The sequence below is a fragment of the Neolamprologus brichardi genome, chromosome 16 (assembly GCF_056152115.1).
Source record: "Neolamprologus brichardi isolate AB-2024 chromosome 16, ASM5615211v1, whole genome shotgun sequence".
NCBI classification, from domain to species: domain Eukaryota; kingdom Metazoa; phylum Chordata; class Actinopteri; order Cichliformes; family Cichlidae; genus Neolamprologus; species Neolamprologus brichardi.
In genome coordinates this window covers 25129329-25152619 of record NC_142119.1, presented here as the reverse complement: position 1 = coordinate 25152619, position 23291 = coordinate 25129329, and the positions used below count along the sequence as shown (strand labels likewise).

Sequence of the window (23291 nt, the reverse complement as noted above, 5' to 3'; positions counted from 1 at the left end):
ATAAATTATGAGATATTCAAAGTCTTCACAATTTACCTGGTGCATGTAATGGTGAGCATGAATTTGCTTTAAGGAAACACAGACAGACAGAAAAATACTAACAATTCTTTGATGTTAAAGTGATTTACCCAATAAGAGGATGCACCACAATAGCTCTGGGGTTATTGAGGTTACGAATGATGGCCCTCCTGGACTTATCAGCTAGCTTCATGACGGATATGCTTCTATATCGGGGGTCAGTCCAGTAAAGGTTCTTTGAAATCCAGTCGTAAGCCAGGTCCTCCACTCCTTCTACTCTGTTGGCTGCCAGTACCTCCCTGCCTGTGCAGATCAAAGCAGTCAGAGCACCGTTTAACATAGAGATGAAAGAGGAACACATTTAAATAAATAGGCTGTCAGCTTCCATTTACCTCTTCCGGACCGGACAGAAAAAACTAGAGCTCCAAAAACAACACCCCTGATCAGAGCAGTGCTGTTTCTTTCTTTCTTTCTTCCTCTGTGTGTGTGTGTGTGTGTGTGTGTGTGTGTGTGTGTGTGTGTGTGTGACATAGTAGCTACTTTCACAGCTTAGGTAATATTTTAGTGACTTCATAACAAAAATGCTTGGTCCTTATTATTTCTATTTTCAGGTCTTTAGGCTGATATCAGTTATATAAAATATGATCTATTTTACACGATCTGTGCTCCTGTCGGTTCCCTCCCCCATAGCAGCAGTTGGCCCTCTTGAGCACCCCCTTAACTCCCAGGGTCGGCCTGGAAAATCATGTGGTAGAGCTCCACGCTAGGAAGGCAGTGCAAACATAATAAGGCTATTATGTTTTTCATTTTCTATGCCATATCTTTAGTTTAAATTCAGCTAGACAAGATGCTCACCTGTCCCATCCACCTTCTGTTTATAGATAATATCTTTGGTTGTGTCTGAGAAGAAGATGGCATCATCCTCAGCACTAAAATCCACTCCAACAAAGTAGGAGGGGGATCCAGTAACAGGGAGAATGATGTCCTCTTGAGTAGAGAGGTTGAAAGGGATCCCTCTTATAGCCAGCTGGCTGGAGAACAGCAGGAACTGTCTCACGGCTGTGGGTTTGACATCAGCAGACAAGATTAAAGAAAACCGGCATTAATGACACAGAGCTGAGTATAAAACAGTATAAAACTCATGTTGATTTCTGTATACACACTAATTTTGGCATTTTAAACCAAGAAACATACTGAAGTCTGCAAAAAAACAACAACCTTGCAACAATTAAACACAGAAATAATCTCTTACCTAAACATCGCTTGCCATCAGCATGCAGGTCGTAGCCCATGCGACATTTGCAGCGGTAACCCAGTCCTCCATTGTCACTCCTGTGGCTCAGGACACAAATCTGCTCACATCCACCTCTGTCTACACTGCAAGGGTTTGGCACTGGACACAAAAGAAAGCAATCCAGGTTACTGGAAAACTTATATAATCTGGGTAGACTTATACTTTACATTAGTAGAAACCGTGAGAAGTATGAGCAGCATCAGGACCATCATAATGAAGATTTGTTTCTCTGATGGTCTTACCTTGTGGCTGCTTCAGCTGATGTATCACTGCTACTCCATGTGGGGTCTGAGATGTTCTGTAAACCACTTCAGAGCTTCTATCTGTAAACTTGTTGGCTTTCATCACAGCCATCTTGGTCCAGTCCGTGAAATAGACATTGTGCTCAAACAGACTGATGCCAAATGGATGAGGGATCACAGTACCTCCGTGAACCACTGTTTTTCTATCAGAAAAAACATTAGGGATGTTTATCTATTAGAATATATAAATGAAAAATCTTACTACTTGTTGCATTTGATTAAGTATTTACCTATGCAAGCCGTCATAGGTTGCAGTTTCAATGTAGTCATAGCGGCTATCAACCCAGTAGATGCGCTTAGCTTCTATGTCTAGTGTGATACCAGCTGGCCAGCCCAATTTACTGCTAATGATACCATAGCGGTTGGTTCCATCCATGAAGGCCCGCTCCAGGCCTGGTTGTCCATTCAGTGACTCCCAATCTGAGAAGAACATATACCTATGAAAGGAAGGGAATATATTGAAGTGGGATTATTAGATCACAGCTTCTACATACAAAAAGTACAGCACATGTATTGTCTAACAGAAACTCCTACAAAATCGTTAAAGGATTTTCCTCTTTTAATTAAATCCAGCATCTACAGAATAGCTATATGTCTCCAACGTGGGTGGCTGTACATTAATTTAGGATAAGCAATTTCTCTGTAGCCACCTGGCTCTCCTTCCCCCATGAACTAAACTATTGGATTACAATAAGGGTCATCACTTATATTGCTCCTCACTAATCCACCCAGGGCAATCTGCTAATCTCACCTGCCTCCCCCCCTCCACCCCATTATTCCATGCCAATGGAGCACGACAGATACTGAATGTGGGGATTGGGAATGGAAGTACAGATGAATGGAAACTGGGAGATGTGCTTACCCGACAGTGGGGTCCACCGCCAGTCCTCTAGGGTTTCCGAGGTTTTCAGTGATGAGTGTGACCCGGTTACTTCCATCAAAGTCCACCATGTCAATCCTGTTGACGCTGGCCTCCACTACATACAGTTTATTGTTCACCCAATCCACTGCCAAATTCTCAGGGTAGTCAACTGATACATTTAAAACCACCTGCATGTTGGAACCGGCCATATCCACGGAAAACACCTGTACACAAAAGATGTCATTGTTTTCAGAATATTAGTCTTTAGGTGGTCACGCTTTACGAAAAAAAATATAGGGACATCTTATAGGCTTCATTCATCTGTTTTCTAGTGAATCTAAATATAATGCTTGTCCAGTCTCATTAAAGTAAACCCTAATATTAGCTTTATTTTTTATTTATGTATGTATTTTTAAGACCATAGGCCCAAGATTTTGTCTGTCACCACTGAAATTAAAGCCAGTATGAATGTAGATTGCATACTGGCATACAGTTAGAGCTTAAAGCTTTGACAAGTATTTAAGTACAATCTAGAACAGTCAAGAGTCAAGGAAGCATCAGACAGTGTATGTTTGCTTATTTAAGTTTTCTGGCTTTTGACATTTCTGTCAAGTTTCTGTCTCCCATTACTATGAATTCAACAGATTTTTGGAAAACTTGGCAGTGTGCAGGTGGTTAGACGGGCACTGCTTTTAGCAGCTCTGCTTCATTTGAAACAAGATCCACACGTCTTAAAAGCAGGATTTCAACTGACCTGTTTAAAGAGAAACTGAAGATGTGGAAATAGCCTGGTAGTTTAACCTTTCCGGTTGCATTCACATGCCCTGTTTGTGCTCTCCCTACTTTTAATCGGACATGCTGCCATGGAGGTGGCTAATATTCACAGATGCCCAGTCAGCGGTAAAGTCATGTGAGAAAGTTTTCACAGGACTCTGTGTAATACTGTGAAAAACTAAGTACACTTTTGCTGCTTACATAGGAATCAAGAGGGTAAGCAGCAGCCAGGTGCTGCTAATCTAATGATTATCTGATCATCAGCACGTGTGAGCGCTTCTATAACAGCAGAAGCTTTTTCAGTTTGCTGGTCTGCAGCATTCAGTAGCATCACTTATGTTCGCAAAGCTCCATCTGGAGACCAAAGTGGAGATTTTGGCCATAATATACAGCACTGAAAACACAGCACGTCATGTTATTGCTACAACAGGAGGGTCTACAAGCTATTTAATCATGGCATAGAGCCCTGTGAAACTCAACTTTTTCAAACAAATAATTGTTCTAGCTTTAGAGGTGAGAAGTAACGGAGAAAATAAATATTTAGAAAACTGTACTTAAATAAAATTAGAATTTCAAATGAATGAATTTGAAGTTATTAATCCCCTAAATTCATCTAACAGCTGTAGGTAGTGGTTACTTTAAAACAAAGAACAACATTAAAACCTATTGTGACATAATGACTGTATAATTAAGCTACTTAAGCAATCTGACACCATATTTAATGAGTAAACCACGGTTTTTACTAAGGTACCTGGGTTTTTCCTGCAATGGAAACACAGTAAAGGAAAATGCCACCTTATCAACAGAAATATATACACTTATTTCTGAGCATTTGATCAGCAAAAATCTCTATTAGGTTTGAGGAAATGAAACCCTGTCTGCCACAATGTGCGTAACTCCAATCATGCTGTGACTAAATCCTTTCTGGGAAACACTGTGCAGGAAAAACTAGCTGCAATGTTAAAATGCTGGTCATACCAGTACTAAAACCCAGTGGTATAATGTAAAAGGTTGCATACTGGCAAAGCCTATTTTGGTATGTAATAAATACTTTATACACTTTATTTCTTTTTAGTTTACTTAAGTATGGTTTGAAATCTAACACTTTCACTTTATTTTGTATTGCTACTTTTACCTTAGTAAAAGTACTTCCTCAAGCACAGTGTCACCCTTTCAGCTAATTGGCTACAGTTTAAAGCAGAGACAAGCCAAGACATAATCTGAACAAAGACATTTTACCCGGCCAAAGAATCCACATTAATGGACAGTGTCACTGAAAACAAATACTGCGTGATTAGATCCTACAGGATTGAATTACAAAAATTGCACTGTGGTATGTGAACATCATACCAGCCTATCAGACAGGTTTCAAGATTAGGCCATTTGGATTCCACTCCATATCTACTTCCCCTTCATTATGACCCAGCCACAATGGGGCCAACAGCTATCCCATTATTATAGTATCAACATTGCTGATATCTTATAGGATGACTGAAAGAATTTGGTCCTGGCCAGCGCGAGTCTAACTCGAGCATTTGCACAAACAAGAAATTGGTCTTACATTCTAAAACATGAATGACTAACACAGAAGTAAAAGCTCAAACAAAACAATGAATGTGACAGTTCTTTATAAAACACCTTGTTCTGGATCGTATCCGTCCAAAAGATCATATTAAGAATGTAGTGAAAATCGACTCCCACTGCAATCCCTCTGTTCTGTGAATTAACTAAAGTGCGCAGATTGTTGCCATGGATGTCACCTATCAGCAGGTCTCTGCCATTAGAAAATATCAAGGAAGGGACTCCAGCTGCAAGGGAAACAAAATACAAAACCTTAGAAAAGAACGCAGCCAACGTTTTTACACAGATTTCTCACTAAAGCCAAAGGCACAGAGGTCAGCCTCTCGGACAACACTCTTTCTATGTTACACAAAGGCTAGAGACAAACTAAAACAACATTTACTACGCAACAATGCACCACAAAGAAACTCGCACAATGTGTGCAGTAGCTGCCAAAAAGGAGAGGTGTCTATGCTAATAGACCTCATTTGGCTAGATCATTCGAACCTTCAAAATGTGAACATTTGTTATGTATGTTAAACTGTTTAAACAGAGAGAAAGTAACACTTACTAGAGGAATCAGCTCTGCAGTATCTGTGCTGCTCCAGGATGTAGCCCTCTCGACAGCTGCAACGATGGGAGCCGATCCGGTCCTCACACAGCTGGTCGCACACGCCCCACATAGAACAGTCGTCAAAATCTTTAAACAGAAATCAGTATCAGCAAGTGAGGACTAAACTCTTGTTGTTTAATTTGAATACACAAACACACCCGAGAGCCGAATCTCAGCCTGGTCTGTTGCGCTTGCAGTTGCGATCAGAAGCTTACATACACTCATCATGGACATGTATTTTGTAGTTATTTTAGGTTTTTTTGAATTGTTATACAGTGAATACATTCACTTAGATTGTTGCTGCTTAAGGTTCTACAATGTATTTTAATTTGACATGGCCAAAGTCTATTAAGTTCTTGGTTGTGATCATGACTTCTAAACAACTTGCAAGATCATCCGTTTGAACGACTGTATATAAGCACAAAAGACTGAGACAAAGACAAAGATTGAGGCATTTGGCCACAATGAGAAGAGGATAAGTAAATGCGAGGCTTTCCAACCCAAGACAACTGTATCAGTTGTCAAGCATGGTGGTGGTAGCATCATCCTCAAGGACTGTTTAGCTGTCAGTGGTACTGATACACAGCACAAAGTGGATGGAATAAAGAAGGAGGACAACCTCCAAATTCTTGAACCTCACCTCAGATAAACATCTAGATGGTTAAAATTTGGACACAGTTGGGTGTTCCAACAGGACAATGACCCTAAACACACATCAAAACTGGTTTTTGGAAAGGATAAAGCAGACTAACATTAACACTCTGGAAGGGTCTTCCATATTGAAAGTTTATGGGCTACACTTAAAATCTCAGTCTTTGCTAGGGAACCAACCAGTTTAAATGTATTCTACCATTTCTGCAAAGAAGAGTGGTCAAATTACACAAAAAGCTTATTGATGGTAACAGACACTTATTTATAATATAAGGGTTACAAAGCCATTTCTAAGGCTTTGGGACTCCATTGAACCACAGTGAGAGCCACTATACACAACTGGAAAAAACTTGGAACAGTGGTGAGCCTTCCCAGAAGTTACCAGCCTACCAAAAGTACTCCAAGAGCGCAGCAAGAACTCATCCAAGAGGTCACAAAAGAACCCAGAACAACATTAAAGAACCACAGGCTTCACATGTCACAAGTTAAGGTCAGAGTTCAAGATTCAACAATAAGAAAGAGACTGGGCAAAAATGGCATGGTAGAAAGAATAAACCCACTCCTCTCACATTTGTCATAAAAACATCTTGACAAGACAAAAGCTTTTAGGAAAATACTCTGTGGATCGACAAAACAAACGCCAAACTTTTTGGAAGGTGTGTGTCACATTATGTCTGGCATAAAACTAACACAGCATTTTAGAAAGGGAACATCATACCAACAGCGAAATATGGTGGTGGTAATATGATGGTCCGGGGCTGTTTTGCTGCCTCTGGACCTGGAATACTTGCTGTGGTAATTGCAACCATGAATTCTACTGTCTACCAAAACATCCTGAAGGAGAATGTCTGTCCATCTGTTCGTGAATCCAAGCTGATGCACAGGACAATGATCCAAAACACGCCAGCACCTCTGAATGGCTTAAGAAAAACAACCTGAAGACTTTAAAGGGGCCTAGTTGAAGTCCAAACCTGAATCCAACTGAGATGCTGTGGCATGACCTTAAAAAGGTGGTTCATGCTCAAAAATCCTCCAACCTGGCTGAATTAAAACAATTCTGCTAAGAAGACTGAGCCAAAATTCCCCCCTGGTGCTGTAAAAGACTCATTGCCAGTTATCGCAAATGATTCATTGCAGTTGCCACAGCTAAGGGTGGCCCAACCAGTTATTAGGATTAGGGGGCAATTACTTTTTCACACAGGGCCATGTAGGTTTGGATTTTTTCCCCTTAATAATAAACACCTTAATTTAGAAACTGCATTTTGTTTTTGCTTGTGTTATGTTTGTCTGATATTTAAATTTGTTTGATGATCTGAAGCATTTAAGTGTGTCAAACAGAAAAAAACATTGGAAATCAGAAACTCAAATACATTTTCACACCACTGTGTATATTTGAGCCTGTGTGCATACTTTTCACCCTGTGTGGATGAGAGAAAATCCAAAATAAATGAAAACTTGTGCACCCAATTGTTGGTTTTTGAAGTTGTTAAAGATGTATTCCATATAATCATATCACCCTGAAAAAAAACAACAGTTCAAAATATACTCATACTTCTACCGTCACATGATTTGGTGCATCAAGATGTCAACATAAACTACACATGTTTGGCTTTTAGAAACATAGCAAAAGAAACATATTTCTGTCATAACGAAAAGCATTAAAAAAATCCCAACTCACCCATACCACTGTTTAGTCAAAGATGTTAGTGATAGCTACAGTATCTACCTATACATGTGCGACTGTTGTTGCTGTTGACAATGTATCCAGAAGGACAGGAACAAGTTCCACCATCAGGAGAAGCATGACAGTGATGCTCACAGCTCAGGGAGGCACATCTCCAAATACCTGACCAAAAAAGAAACCTGACTGCTGATATATTCTTCAGTGACACCGTTTGTGAGATTAGATTTCCTAATGTGTACTCAATAGTACACAACACTGGTTGTGTTGATACTAACTGCAGTTGCGTCCAGCAGTGGTGTTAGTTTCATCCTCTCCATCTGGACAGTTAGGCGTCCCATCGCAAAGCTTATCCAAGGGGATGCACAGGCCAGAAGATGGACATGGCCATTCTCCTGGGTAACACTCCCGTTGTACATTATCTGTAGATAAAAAAGAAATTCATCCACTTTGCAGGATTATACACAGAAAGGGAAAGCAACAATAAAAAACAGAGCTGAAAAAAGTTTTAAAGGTGGTACAGTTGTTGGGAGTAGAACAGATATTCAGTGGTTCTGATCTAAAGAAAACTGTGGCTGGGTCATTGTCCGGGAAATGGCTGTCACTTTAAATTGACGTAAAGGAGTGGAGCTTTGAGGGGGGTCACATGGGGGCTCAGAGAGCTTCTGCAGCCCATCCTTTAAAAACACACACTCTTCACAGCCATGTGGAGGAATTCTAAAGCACTTTGGGGGGCTGCACAATCTTGTGTCACAAAGAGGCATTTGAATACCACACTTAAGGGAGCACAGGCATAGTATCACTCTAAGCCAAACCAACCATGGTGACTAAAGATGAATCAGGTTTACACAGCTCCAGTTCTTACCCCTTTCAATGCTATTTGTCCAGCTAAGTACCAAGGCTTCTCATTCTAATTTTACAGATAAAGCAGATAAACGTTGACTGATTTTTTTAGCTACTGTATACATACCACAGCCTTTTTCATCTGCATTATCTTCACAGTCATCCTCTCCATCACAAAGCCAGACTTGATGGATGCAGCGGCCACTGGGACACGTGAAGTAGTTGCCTCTACATGTAGGATATGCTGCAGAGCAAGGGGGGAATAAGACATTTGTTTATCTGCACCAAAATAACAGTAATTAGTGATGGTGAGAGCGACGGGAGCCACATACTGCAGTTAAGCTCATCGCTTCTGTCTCCACAGTCATCGTCGTGGTCACAGACGTAGCGTTGAGGGACACACATCCCATTATGACATGAAAACAGGCCCGCATTGCAGCGCTGTGCTAAAGAAATCACAGCAGAAAGGGAACAAAAAAAGGACTTGATTTGTTGATTTCGTCATGTTTCTGGTTGTATTTTTGGAAGACCCAAAACGTTTTTCACTTGACGCATTAGCACCAGAATTGAGTGTCTCCTTACTGCAGTTTGCCTCATCAGAGCCATCGCGGCAGTCAAGTATCTGGTCACATCTCTGGGTCCGGTTGTAGCAGGCCCCATTGGCACACCTCAGCTGTGTACACTCGGGATAATCTGTAAGATTAACCCATCATCAGGCAAATGTTATGCATTTAAATCAGCCTGACAACTGTGCTCTTTTCAGCCTTTAACACGTGAAAAGCTCTGTGAATAGGAGGGATAAGAGACTAACATTTAACAGCACCACCACAGCACCAGCAGTTGCCACAGCATTCTTTATGCAATTGTGAGATTACCACCGTGTGCAATGCTGCGAGTCTACCATGTCGGCACAATAATGGCATAGCAGCTGAACTTCAGCTTGACTAATCCACCAAAGAATCTGCAATCAACCTCTGACAACAAGAAGCATATTGTGGTCCATTCTGTCAGTCAGCGAGCCTCTTAATCTTAACAAATTGATTAAAATGCCACAGGAGCCTGAGATAAAAAAAAAAAAAAAGAGGGGGGAACCACCTTGGAGAAGACTTACGGCAATTTCTCTCATCGGAACCATCTGAGCAGTCTGCCAGACGGTCACATTGGTACTCTCCTGGGATGCATGCACCATTACTGCAGCTGAACTGGCCACTGGTGCATGTCCTTCCAGCTAGGAAGAGATAAAAAAAAATTGTATTCATCTATGTGCAGTTCAAATTTCATTTTATTGTAGATAAAGGGACTTAAAAGTCATCACCGTACCTTACTTCAGTCCCACAGACTATGTGGGGGGTCATTGTTAAACATTTCAATGTTCAATCCCACATGGCCATAGTTTATGTTTGCAAGAATTCAAATTATTTCAAATATTTCATTCTAAGTATTTTTTAATAGGTTTACTTAATCACCAAACATCTCCCTTTATAATAGGATAATGATGTAATATACTTACGGCAGTGCTGCCTCTCATCTGAGCCATCCTCACAGTCTTCCTCATCGTCACACACCCATAGGTTTGGGATACACTCGCCGTCACTCAGACACTGGAAATGGTTGCTATCACACGTTACCTGAGCTGTGAGACAGAGCATTTCATTACTTACACCTCCCCAATGAAATCCAGAAGTACAAATTTTACTGCTGATCAAGTGTATTTTTTTATTACTTGTACTTTACTTGTGCTCAGCTACAACCACACTAACGTTACTAATTACTGTACACACAGAAACACTTTATTGCAATATATTTTCATCGATAGCAGGATTTAGTTCCTTCCACTACCGAAAACACTCACATCTAACAAGCGTTGTACATGAAATATTAAAACCATTGCAGGCATCATATTGGCAAAAAATGCAATTTAATAAGTAACTCACGGCAGTCGTGCTCATCAGAGTCATCGACGCAGTCTGACGTCCCGTCACAGTGCCAGTCACCGGGGATACATCGACCTGTCCCGCAGCGGAACTGCCCCAATTCACATCCTACATGCAATCACAGCTTGAGTTCAGCTTAAGCTTTTGTTCCCCAAAATGTGCATTCTATGTTAAATTTCAATTTTAGTTGTATTCCTGTTTGTCATCCTGTCCAAAACAAAACATAAATAAATACAAATAAATTATGAATCAATTGTCTTTTATATATGCATTGAAAAACAGGCCATGGGGAGGGAGGGTAGGTGTTCTCTGATATAGTCTGTTGCAAACAGCATTGATGAGCCTTGGAGACAAACGTGCCAGCCATCCAACCGACAGTTACACAACCTTCACTGCGCTCTTCCCAAGCTTCCTTTTGATGTTCTCACTGAGGGGCAATGGTAGAGATAAGGTACCACGGCTCTACCTTCCCTGACGTTTACCAGGAGAGATTGATTCAAGCAGCATAGTTCAGAGGCAGAGCACTCCATCAGACCCCGTTCAAATAGGAATGTGCAATTCTGATGGGCTCTTTGACAGCCTGATTTATGGTGCATGCTTTTCCTGTCCAGTCAGAAATGTAATTAGAATAAATACTGGTACTGGGTGGTACCGCAGCCATTTCAACCCAAATTCTTTATGAGAGGAAGTGTGAGGTGGTGATTGGTGGTGCATGCTCAGGGTTGGGGGTCTGTCTGTCCTGTCTTATCCAGCATTTTGAAAACAACGTTCCCCCTTGATCAAATACCTTCTTGAGAATTTTTAAAAATTGAGAGTTTTTATCTAAAATCTAGGGCTTTAGTAACCTATATCATGCCTTTACAATTTCACAATAATGGTTTTGGCCACAAGGAAACATTGTTATGGTGCAATTCAGCTTTAGCTGAGTGAAAATGTGTCTGCAAGGTCAGAAAAGCCAGCGGGCAGTTGAGTGATGGTACTAAATGCTATTTAAAGGAAACACAGACTATATTTAGCGCCAAGAGTTTATCATTGCTTTGAGTTATGGACTATTTTAATGATAGATTGCTTCTAAAGCAGTTGTGTGGTCACTGCCGGTGCTTCTGCACTAAAATAGCTGTGTAGGTTGCCTTCTTGTCTCCAATTAACTGCTTTACAACCAACTCAACAAAAAAAAGGGCCACATTTTTAACTCTGCCAGCAGCTATCCAGGAAGCAAACCTTTTTTCCTGCTCAGTTTACTAATGATAAAATTGCTCACAAACTTGCTCAAAGGAGGTCGTTGTTACAAGTCAATGATCCTAGAGGTTTCAACTATAGCGTGGAAGAAGCGTTGGATGCAGGACACAAGTAGCAAAAAGACTAAATCTGTTAAACAAAAACAGCATATATACGCTGATAAAAAGAAGTGTTGTCTGTGCAGGACAACTAGGAGTTTCAAAAAGAGAAAAAAGGAATAAAAAATATATTTATTGCTATTGACTGTGAAACTGGACGCAATCCTATCAATGTAAACATCTAAAAGAAAGTGATTTTTCCAGAAAAAATGCTTCATTAAGACTTAAATAAGAATATAATCGTGATTTGTAAGTAAGTACACTTTAAGGTGACAATTTTTATTGTGACATGAAAGCAAGTAAAAGCAAGTAGCATGCTGCTTACCCATTGATGCTTGCCAATTAGTTATCTAATGACATGTAACAATACTTAACTCAGGGAGGGCAAACACTTCTTTTATAGCCTTCTGCTTTGACTACATCTTGCTGGCACTACATTACATCATTTATCTGAAATCAGTTTTCATGCTGAAGATTTACTTGCAATGAAGTCTTTTAACATTTATGTATTTCTCCTTATTTACTTAAAGAGAGAAGTATTTTGAGTACTTCTTCTACCACTGAAATAAATCTAGAGGTGTATAGAAGCTATAAATGCGCACAGTGACACCTTAAAGGCCAGTATGCCAGGAAGAAACCAATCTACTGGATGCTTTCAAATGCAGCCAGTGTTTCCTGACAGCATTACTTCTGGGAATGGTGACAGATACCGTGCACTGATGCCGAACCTTTAACAGCACTATCTTGTGTTAGGTTTCTTCTTACATTCACAATAGAACATTTTTCCAAATCCTTAAATTATGTTGTTAAACTGAGAAAGTCAGTCAAAATTAAGAAAGGACAAAGCAAAGGTCTTATTAAGAATGCTTTTTTTAAGTGAGTGTGTGTGTGTGTGTGGGGGGGGGGGGGGGGGGGGGGTGATGATTAGTGTTTTCTAATGAGAGTTTTAGCTGAGGCTTTTCTGTAATGTTGTTGTTTTCCTTTCCCCTTCCTTCTGGCTTTGTCTTTTCTAATTAGCAACTTAAACCCACAGCAGGAAAGAGCACTACTCTGTCTGAGGATGAGGATAAGAACGCCCGACAAAGAAGCGTACGAGTGGAATTTTCCTCCGAATGAAGCCCCCCAAACGCCTTAAATCCCTCTGTGAAATTATAATGGCACAACAGAGGTGTGAGCAGTGATGCAAACTCGTAACTCTGAAGTGTCGTCCTAAAAAAAAGTAGAGGAAAGTAAGCCTTACAAGCTGCAGAACCAGAGAAGAACATACTATATGCCACCTTCTGACAAAAAGAAAAAAACTGTTGTGAAACATCTCTTTCTTGTCACATGGGGTATGTCAAAAGAAGTCTTCACGCTTTCATCAGTGCCGTCTTGTTTTGGTGCAGCCCTCTGCACTCAATGGATGTGAGCGGAGAAAAGTTGAGAAAACGTCTGCTGGCAGCATGAAACGCTGTCAGAGCGAAGTGCTGCTGCCCATTTCATATGGAAATCAATGCAGCAGAATGCAGTCAATTGCCAAACAAGTGACTTTGGCTCTTAGTGCTACACTCAAAAACGTCTAAAAAAAAAAACAAAAAACGAGGCAGCTTTGGCAGTGGCATGTGAACAAAAGGAAGGCATAAATAGGGCGAGGAATAAAGCCTTGGTCTGGTTGGAATCGAGGAATGCTCAGCTTTTTGATGCATGCCCCAACAAAACAGTAAGTGAAAGGAATCATAAATTAAGTTGTCACAACCCAATAACACAGCTACTGGACATCTTACTTCTCCTCTACGCTGTGTGTCACAGCTCACAAAGCAGCTGGTTGGAGGCTAAACTCCATCCTTGGTGTCTTTAACGTGGACTTTAACGGGGGAGCTACCAAAAGGATTTGCTCTCAATTTGTGTCAACTGTGCTCCAGTTTCTCCCGCAGTGTTACTGTTGCATGCAGACTTAGGCTCCTACACCGGAAAGACGCTTGGCCACAGGCACAAGGTTTAAGGTGCACGTGCTGGCTGAGCTTGAAAAGTCTCGAAAAGTTTCAACAACAAGGAAAACATTTTTATTGACGTCATTACAGACTGGAACTAAAAATAGGTTTCAGTCTGTAATCTACGTCTTCCAATTTGTATGTCGTATGTTAGTATATTTAAATAAAAGCATTTATAGAGCTTTTAAAGTTTGCACTATGCGCCTAATAGGCTATTAAGATTTCCTGGTAAATGATAATTGGAGATAACAGCTCAACTTGCTGACAAAACACATCCAAAACAGCAGAAATGGCAGATAATAGTTAATAAACCAGCACCATGAAATCTTCTCAAACAGTCACGTTAGCTATTAATGCCAGTGTAAGCATTCAGTAGTAGTATCAAGCTCAAGGCCTGGATAATGTTTTCCAGAAGGTCCTGGAAGAAACAGTTATCAAACTAAAGGATTTTTGTGGAGGATCAGGAAGAGATTAGAAAGTACCCTGCCCCCCTCACAGTAAAACAAGCTATCACCAATCTTATATTCTAAGTGACAAAGCAGACCAGGGAAGCCAGGGAGGCAATGTCCAGCAATATGGTTTAACACAGAGTGGTCATTCATAAATTCAGGTTAAAGATAAATAAATAATATTTAAGCAGTCAACTAATCCAAGCTAATGATCGACATGCACAAGCTGACTAAGTGTGCTGGACGTCTGCTGTTTTTCTCAAGTCATCATTTTGTGCCCTTCAGCTGTCATCAGCAAAATTCATTTTCAAGTTGCATGCAACTGCCAAGATTCAAAGGAAATGCCAAGTGATTTTTTAAAAATGCTACAGTCTCAGTTATACGGTACAGTGATATTGTCTTTGTTTTTTGTTGGGTTTTTTACATAGACAGGCCCGATTTTCTGCCTTTTAGCCAGTGAGGAAATAGGTCTAGGATATTTCATAACAGTAAATAAAAAAGCTGTAGCATTGGCCTTACTTTAGGTTTATTTAAAAAACAAAAAAAACTTGAAACTGTTTCTCTCTTGGTTAGAAATGATTCCTTTCTGCAGCAGCTGCACTGTAATTAGTTGCTTGATTCACAGTAAGGAGCTTACATACTAAGGGTTGAGCAAAAAGAAAGCAGATTACAATTTGAGAAGTAAGATCTTAGCCGTGTTCCTAACACAACAGACAAGCATGAGACTGTCACGTATAAAGAGCAGTGTGTGAGCTTTTTTCGTGTGTGTCTGTGTGTGTGTGTGTGTGTGTGTGTGTGTGTGTGTCTCTCTCTCTCTCTCTCTCTCTCTCTCTCTCTCTTGCATTAGAAAATAAAGCTGGAATCTGAGCCGAATCGGTGGGTTTGCAGCGTAAAATCTGCTCCACTGAATGAGATTTGTACCAGTGGCCCACAGTCCTCGCAGATTGCCTGTAAGTCACATGCTCTTTTCTGTTACCTAGCAACAGTAAAGCTCAGGCAAAAGTTCTTCAAGATAACTTCCAATCGGTGTGAGGAAGGCTTTGTGCTCAACCTTTAAAGTAATACTATGTGGAAAAGCATTTAGTGCCACAGACAGAATTACTTTACCTGGTGGCTAAATTTAAATAAATAAATAAATAAAAATACAGTATCATCCTGAGTGCAGGCACTAAACCAAAGGCTTTTGAATCATTAACAATAGTATTTCCACCTTCTTTTGCTCTTTAAATTCCATCAAATATGATTGATTTTTAGTTTTCTCATATTTTTTCCTATGTGCAACAAGTGCACTGCAGCGCAACAGTTATGCAGTTCCTCAATGAGTCATTCAGCTAACATCCTGTGTGGACAGAGAAAAAAAAAGTTAAAGAAATCACAGTACTTACCTTCAGAGTGGTGCCATGTAACACAGCATATAAGGACAAAAAGGAGTTTAAGTAGCAGTGCTCTCCACATCCTGGCTGGTCCGTCCAGCTCCGCTGTGCAGATGGAGGAGCTGTAAGGACTGGGGCTGGGATGCTGTTGCTTTCCTCTGTCTTTCTTGGCCCGCTAGTTGATGAAAAGGGGCGTGCACAAAGGCCAGGACAGCCGCTCCCCCAACCCAGCCTCGGCCCTCACGATAAATCCCTCTGGGCTCTGGAATCTGCATAATGCCGAGTAAGGTCCGACTCGTCCCAGTGCCAGTGATTTTTCACTCTCAGCGGGCTATCACTTTGATTTAGGGATTGAAATGGGTGCCTACTGGTTCTTGGGGGGAAAAATAAAGAGTGGGCGACTAAATAAAAAAGCATGCAACTACAACAAGGCCTTCTAGGGCGTCCAAGAAGGCCCAGGCAGAGAGCTTAATCCCAGTATGGTTGGTTAGAGCCCAAGCAAGGACCATGTTTCTGGCACATATGACGACAAAAATGCACTTTGTTAAGAGTCTTTGTAACGGTGCTTTGCAAAAGGAGGTCAAATGATTATTGGATTATCTAATGGTAAACTAACGGAATTATGGTGTAATGATCTCCCTAAAATAAAAATATATAAATTTAGCGCCACGGAAAAATACAATCATCAAAAAAATAATAAAAATAAAAAATATAAACTGCTATTACTAAAATAATAATAATAATATTAAAAAACAAAACAAAAACAAACCTACTGTTAACCAAGTTGGCGGCCGATAATAAGCTCAACATCGCCCTCATGCGGCCGAATAGTGGGACTCGATAAATCAGAAAAAAGGGCGGTTCAAAGATGGTTGCCATTAGCGACGGCGCAACCGAAACTGCCGAGACTTTTAAAAGATATTTTCAACAAAAAGTGGAAGTTAGGTACGGAAAAAATGTGACTGAAAATCTGTATTATATGAACTCGACATGGCAGTTTCACAGAGCAATGCAGAGGAAAACATGAAGATGGAGGGCAGCGAGGTGAAGGTGTGTTTAAAAAAGCAAAACAAAAAAGTTTGTTCAAACTAATACTAAGTTTAGTTTCTCGACAATTCTTAACTTTAAGTACTGCTGTATTACTTAAATTCTTTAAATGAGGAATAAATTTAAATGAGCTAAGTGTGTGAATAAACTGGAAACATGCTAAAAAGAATAATAAGAGATGGGTAACATAAAAAGTATAAGCTAGCGATCTTTTAAGATGCGCAGAGTATCTAAAACCGTTAATTACCTAAAAGTGTTTAGTCGCAGAAGTACATTTAGCCCAATAATGTACTTAAAGAAAATTATGAGCAATTGTACGATTGCTCCACAACAATAGCACTGTACTTAGTACATTTAACCGCTATAGTTAATAGACCAGGGTTGTCAAACGTAAGGCCCGGGTCCAGAATCAGCCCGGCGAAGGCTCCAATATTATTAGGTGGCTTTTACAACTTTGCCTTATTCTAAATATCTCATCCCATGGCCATTCACATAACACCAAAGTAATTATCTTATAGACTGTAATTTTATACATTTACGTCTTACAATTGAAGCCCAAAGAGTCATGCTGACAGATTTATTTCAATTACTATGCAGCATGTATATATCATGTAGAAAAACTGAGACATACTGTTGAAATTTCTCTTCTTTGTCTTGTATTAAGATATCGCATTGATTAAATGTGTAGTAAATTTCTTTTTACATTGACTAAAATTGGAGTTTCACTGGCTGAGATCAAAATGGGCTGTTTGTGGCCAACGATGTAAAATGACTTTGACATCCCTGAGTTAAATACACTCACCAGCTGACTTGTCCCCATTTAAAATGGTCTTCTGCTGTTGTAGACAATCTGCTTCAATGTTTTAATATGCTCTGCATTCAGAGATGCTTTTCCACAAGTCATCTGGTTATTTGAACTACTTAAATTTCTGAATCATGAATTGAACTACTTAAAATACTTAAATTGCTTTTCGTCCCCATTTTGATGCTGAGTTTTAACTAAGGAGAAGGTTGACTTAACCATGTCTACACGGCTACATACACAGGCTCAGGATGGACAGCTGCCTGCCTTGTCAGATTGGTGTGAGAGAAGTTATTGCCATGTTTTAACATTAGGTTTCTTTCCTTTCTTCACAGCATATGGACTGCATTCAGAAGTCACCTGGGAAACTTCAAAGTCTTCCCACGGAGGATCTAACAGAGGAAAAGATGTTGAGGTCCAGAGTAGATGAGCAGTCAAGTTTGATCTGCATTCTGAAAAACAGAGCCGACGAGGTGTTTCTCCGATATCAAGCCCTGCAGAAAATCAATGCAGAGCATGAGGACCAAGTGGCACGCTGTCAGAAAGAACTGGAAGAGGAAAGGAACAAATCAAAGATACTGGAGAAAAGATTTATGGATTTAGCTGCCAACAATCAAGCAATTATTGCTTTCATGGAGGAGTATAAAAACGATAACAGCCGGTTAAAACTCGAAAACGAAAAGCTGCAGTCAGAGAATGAATCGCTTTTCTCACAGAGGTTACACGACAGCCAAGTGTTAGTGCAAAAACTGGAGGAAGAAGTTAAACTGCTGATAGAGAAATATGCACACAAGAGAAAGGAATATCGGTAATTAACTCTAATGCTTTAATCTAATGAGATTCAATCTCAGACTTTTGAAAAACAAGAATTATTGAACAGTAATAAAAATCATTAAATATGTAGTTGTTAATTTCCTTTGAATTATTTTACACTAAAACTTAAGGGAGAAATTAGCTGGATGCCAGATGGAACTCCTGGGACAAGAAAATGTGCATATAGCCAGGGAAACATCACTAATCGATGAGCTACAGGATGCACACCAGCAGCACAAAGAGGCTGTGGACAACTGCAAAGGTGCGTAGAAAACTATAGGTCTATCTCTACAGTTTACAAAATAATGTCTTTCCTTCTGCAAACAGAACTGAAGCAGCAGCTACAAGAGGCTGAAGAACAGCGAGCTTTGAATGAAATCAAAATGAGAGAAAGAATAACAAATCTCATGAAGGAGAAGGACAAGTTTTTGTGTCTTTCTATGGAAAGAGGCAAAGTGATACAGGTTAATAAAAAAAAAAACAGCATTCTTCTAACTAATAAACACACACAAATGCTCATGAATGAATGAATGGCTTCATTAACATACAAACTGCTCTTAAATGCAGGAGAAACAGGAGGAAATCCAGAACCTGGAGACAAAATGCAAAGAAGAGAAGAAAGTGCAACTGGAGGCATTGGAGAGGTACTAGCAGTGCTTACGTTACATTGCTGTAAGACTTCAAAGTTTAACTGACTTTCTTATTTTCTCCTCTACTCCTGTCCTCGTGTCTTAGCCCTTCCCACTAGAGAAGTATCACAGTTTTGGCTCAAGCCATCACTTTAAAGTGTCAAATGAGAATGTTTAACATCTGCACTATAAATTTTGTTATGCTACTTACAGCACTGCAGGACTAAGACTTTATGATCTCCAGTGTTGCAGCGCTCATGCTATTCTTTTATATTAATCGATTCTTTTAATTTACAATATGACAAGGTATATCTACCTTTCTTAATCACAGTGACAGTGAAGGCCAGAAGGTTTGATCATCTTAACTGAAACAAGTTATAAATACAGACAGTTTATGGACTCCTTCCTCTGTGATTTGTCTATTCCAGTTGTGTGCTTCACCTCTTTTATACACTGAAGGTAAACATAGTTCTGTGCACCCTTCATTTTAACTTCTGTAAGCGAGCCTCCGCTCTCTTCTTAACACACTAGGAATTGCGACATCCTTCAACATGGCATACTAAGATTTATTTCCAGGATCACACACAGAAAGACTGAAGCACAAATGGGAGCGATGAGAGCGATCTTACGTTTGTTCTCGACTTTCAGATTTGCATGTGAAGTAGAAGCCGTTAACAAAGATGCAAGAGTGAAGTCCCTCCAGTCTGCTCTTGATCAATCTGTGAGAAAGTTTGAGAAGCTAAAAGAGGTGCATTGAAATAGGCAGTCTGCAAAACTTCATGGTCGCCCAAATGAGGCTGAGAACATGTTCCAAATGTTTCATTTTCACAGGATTTCGACGCCTTCAAGGAACACAGTGACAGCCTCCTCACACAGGAAAGGGAGCTGAATAGAAAGCTGCGCCACATAACTGGCTAAACATCTGGTATGTTTTCTAATCAATATGATGGTTTTTATTTATTGTGAACAAGTATGCATGTTTGTGGACAATTTTGAGGGAAGGGTGGAAAAAAAGAAGAAGAAAAGAAGCCATGGATACAACACAATTTACTTTCTTTTTTTTTTCTTTAAATTTAATCTTCCAGAGAAATGGAACCACAACAAACATACTTAGCATGACAAGTTAGAAGTTCCTCAAATAGAAATTACACTGTACAAATGTTCATCTTAAAACTTTCCGGCCTCAGAAAGATATCGTTTACGCATGTTCCTCGGCCAGTTTCTCAGCCTTTTGGACTACTTCTTCAATGGGGCCCACCATGTAGAAAGCCTGTTCTGGCAAGGCATCATATTCACCTTGAAGAGAAAAAAACCCCCAACAATAACCATTAATATAAAAAGCACATCAAGTTGATGCCATTTAAAAAATGTTTTTATATCAGTGGTGCACTTTACCTCCTAGAATGCTCTTAAAGCCTTTGATTGTTTCCTTCAGAGGGACCAGCTTGCCCAAATGACCAGTAAAGACTTCAGCTACCTGGAAGGGCTGAGACAGGAAACGCTGGATCTTGCGGGCACGTGCTACAGTTAACTTGTCCTCCTCAGACAATTCATCCATACCAAGGATAGCAATGATGTCCTGTAATGACTTATAGTCCTACAGAAAAAAAGAAAGAAAGAAACAGTCATTAGTTTTTGCCTTTTGTATTGATTGTTTGTTATTAATAAATTGTAATGGCATACATCTTACCTGAAGAATTTTCTGCACACCACGGGCAACATCGTAGTGTTCAGAACCAACAATATTGGGGTCCATGATGCGGGAAGTTGAATCTAAGGGATCCACAGCAGGATAGATACCAAGCTCGGCGATAGCGCGGGACAGCACAGTTGTCGCATCCAAGTGAGCAAAAGTGGTAGCTGGAGCGGGGTCAGTCAAGTCATCAGCAGGCACATAAATAGCCTGCAACACAAATCAGTTTAAATAAACCAGAAAACAAGAGCATACTGACATGTAATTAGGATTAGCATCCTGGGACTTCTTACTTGTACTGAGGTGATGGAGCCTTTCTTAGTGGTGGTGATTCTCTCCTGCATTGTACCCATATCAGTAGCCAGTGTTGGCTGGTAACCCACGGCAGAAGGGATACGACCCAACAGAGCAGACACCTGGAGGATAAGGGTATAAATATTAAAGTGAGAGAACATAACTATTAGGTCTAACAAAAAGTATTTTTTATTTATTCCATTTCAAACCTCTGATCCAGCCTGGGTAAACCTAAAGATGTTGTCAATAAAGAGGAGCACGTCCTGTCCCTCCTGATCGCGGAAGTATTCTGCAACAGTCAAACCGGTCAGGGCAACTCTCGCACGAGCACCTGGAGGCTCGTTCATCTGACCGTACACTAGTGCCACCTGAGAAACACAACACAAGAGTCCCAGGAAACTTAACTGAAATCCAACAGCTAAAAACCAAACTTTTACTGCTACAATACAATGACTACGTATGTTTTAACAGCTAACTTGTTAAAAGGCTCTGACCTTTGAGGTCGTGTCCTTCAGGTTAATGACACCAGACTCAATCATCTCATGGTACAAGTCATTTCCTTCGCGGGTTCTCTCGCCCACTCCAGCAAACACAGAGTAACCACCGTGAGCCTTCGCCACATTGTTGATCAGCTCCATAATCAACACAGTCTTGCCAACACCAGCACCGCCAAACAGACCTTTAAGGAATGATGCATACACAATAATAAATTAACAAAGAATTCTTGTGTGAAAAAATAAATGTGGATTTAAAAAAAAAAAAAAAAAAAAATCAACAAACCGATCTTTCCACCCTTGGCGTAGGGTGCCAGCAGATCTACCACTTTGATGCCAGTCACCAGGATCTCCTGCTCCACACTCATGTCAGTGAACTCAGGGGCTTCAGCATGAATAGGAGCAGTCCTGCCAAGTAATGTTTGTTATTGTAAACATGCTTACAATTGAATAAGACAGGTGCCATGTGTGCTTTCTCATCTGTCAAACCCATTAATAGTAAAGACACATTTTAACTCTTATTTGAGTAAAACAAACACAAGCTGAGATATTCACAGAGAGTGGGAAAGTTTAAATCCTTTCAATACTCACTGCTTTGTACTAATTGGACCCCTCTCATCAATGGGTTCTCCGATGACATTCATAATCCTGCCCAAGGTCTCGGGGCCCACGGGAATTCGAATGGGAGCTCCAGTGTCGAGAACCTTCTGACCACGGACCAGACCCTCAGTACCGTCCATGGCGATGGTTCTGACTGTGTTTTCACCTGAATGAATGCACAAAGAAAGACATTAAGGACAAATATTCACTCTGGAGCGTTCAGCTGGCTCATTTCAGCACACTCACCCAGATGCTGTGCCACCTCCAGCACCAGCCGACTCTCGCGGCCTGCCACCTCCAGGGCATTGAGAATGGGAGGCAGGCCCTCATCAAACTGGACATCCACCACAGCACCAATCACAGCTACTATCCGGCCATTGGCCAGCGAAGCCTGAGCAGCTGGGGCAGCATAACCCCTGCCTGAAAAGACAGTGAAAGGAATGGCAGCACATGACAGCAACAGTTCATGCTTCACAGAGAGACCGTGCATACTAAATTAACCTATGCAAGTGAACTGAAGTACATCTAGAGGGCAGGCAGATTAACTATAAAATACTGACACATTTTTAGGTTTTCTTAAATGCACTTCCGTATTCTGTTGTAACTGAAGCACACAGACTAACTAAAACTTTGGAACAGCGAGAGCACAGGATCTGTGGCAAAACAATGACCCGCTTACGAAGGTCATTCATGGAAGACAGCGAAGTAAAACATATCTGGAGTAAAGACAAATACCTGAAGCCAAAACATGCCTAAATAACTGGTTCGCTCATATTTTAGATCCTCTGTTTGGCTAAAATACCCACTGATCCTCAATGAATGGAGCCTTAATGGTACAGGCCTGTTCCGCCGGGTTCGCATCTACTGGCTGTAGTAACAAGCGACACATAATGCTGACAGTCGGCCACAGTTTTAAACTTTACTTACTGGAATGGAGAGCCGCATTTCTCCCGGGGATTGTCTTCAGAGAACTGAAACCAGGCTTCAGAGCCTGCAGAGCCCCGCTGCAGCACCGTCCCAAGGCACCCAACATGGTTAAGATGGCTGAAGGTGACGGCGCACTCTGCTTATGGCAGATCTCTAACCGCTGAACCGGGCCTGTCTGAGCATGTGCGGTATGAGTTGATTTTATGCCTTCATACACCGCTAGAGGGCAGAGCCGACATTTCCAACAGGTAAAGGGAATTAGTCCTTCACAGGCCAACTACTCCAACTGAAAGGTTTGGACTGGATTTTTTTATTTATTTATGTATTTATT

The 23291-nt window shown here is 40.6% G+C and overlaps 3 protein-coding genes across 4 annotated transcripts in view; 1 reads left to right on the top strand and 2 right to left on the bottom strand.

Annotated features, from left to right (window-relative positions):
• The window catches only part of lrp2a (low density lipoprotein receptor-related protein 2a), a 52791-nt gene extending 37013 nt beyond the window's left edge, over positions 1 to 15778 (bottom strand). The window contains exons 1-17 of the mRNA XM_006788505.3: positions 15674 to 15778; positions 10533 to 10640; positions 10109 to 10231; positions 9710 to 9826; positions 9181 to 9291; positions 8931 to 9044; positions 8726 to 8842; positions 8034 to 8177; positions 7801 to 7920; positions 5382 to 5510; positions 4889 to 5058; positions 2477 to 2700; positions 1845 to 2051; positions 1555 to 1757; positions 1271 to 1411; positions 874 to 1077; positions 129 to 321 (exon numbers count right to left, since the gene is read on the bottom strand). Coding sequence (XP_006788568.2) covers positions 129 to 321; positions 874 to 1077; positions 1271 to 1411; positions 1555 to 1757; positions 1845 to 2051; positions 2477 to 2700; positions 4889 to 5058; positions 5382 to 5510; positions 7801 to 7920; positions 8034 to 8177; positions 8726 to 8842; positions 8931 to 9044; positions 9181 to 9291; positions 9710 to 9826; positions 10109 to 10231; positions 10533 to 10640; positions 15674 to 15743 — 2495 coding nt within the window. The 5' untranslated portion in view covers positions 15744 to 15778. The remainder of the gene's footprint in view (positions 1 to 128; positions 322 to 873; positions 1078 to 1270; positions 1412 to 1554; positions 1758 to 1844; positions 2052 to 2476; positions 2701 to 4888; positions 5059 to 5381; positions 5511 to 7800; positions 7921 to 8033; positions 8178 to 8725; positions 8843 to 8930; positions 9045 to 9180; positions 9292 to 9709; positions 9827 to 10108; positions 10232 to 10532; positions 10641 to 15673) is intronic.
• Positions 15779 to 16529: 751 nt separating this feature from the next.
• On the top strand, positions 16530 to 20641 carry ccdc89 (coiled-coil domain containing 89). 2 transcript variants are annotated; one of them, XM_006788503.3, is made up of 8 exons: positions 16530 to 16711; positions 17846 to 18318; positions 18455 to 18585; positions 18651 to 18787; positions 18891 to 18967; positions 19601 to 19673; positions 19784 to 19877; positions 20388 to 20641. In XM_006788503.3, the coding sequence occupies exons 1-7, from the start codon at positions 16652 to 16654 to the stop codon at positions 19868 to 19870; spliced, it is 1038 nt and encodes a 345-aa protein (XP_006788566.2). In that variant the 5' UTR covers positions 16530 to 16651; the 3' UTR covers positions 19871 to 19877; positions 20388 to 20641. The 2 variants fall into 2 exon arrangements, with proteins under 2 accessions (XP_006788566.2, XP_006788565.2); XM_006788502.3 differs by having other exon boundaries at positions 16531 to 16711; positions 19601 to 19700.
• Positions 19999 to 23133, bottom strand: LOC102782720 (ATP synthase F(1) complex catalytic subunit beta, mitochondrial-like). Its single transcript, XM_006788504.3, has 10 exons — positions 22961 to 23133; positions 22280 to 22453; positions 22025 to 22199; positions 21720 to 21841; positions 21434 to 21618; positions 21149 to 21307; positions 20939 to 21061; positions 20643 to 20855; positions 20348 to 20549; positions 19999 to 20248 (listed from the first exon to the last, which is right to left on the bottom strand). The coding sequence occupies exons 1-10, from the start codon at positions 23064 to 23066 to the stop codon at positions 20151 to 20153; spliced, it is 1557 nt and encodes a 518-aa protein (XP_006788567.1). The 5' UTR covers positions 23067 to 23133; the 3' UTR covers positions 19999 to 20150.
• Between the last annotated feature and the right edge of the window lie 158 nt (positions 23134 to 23291).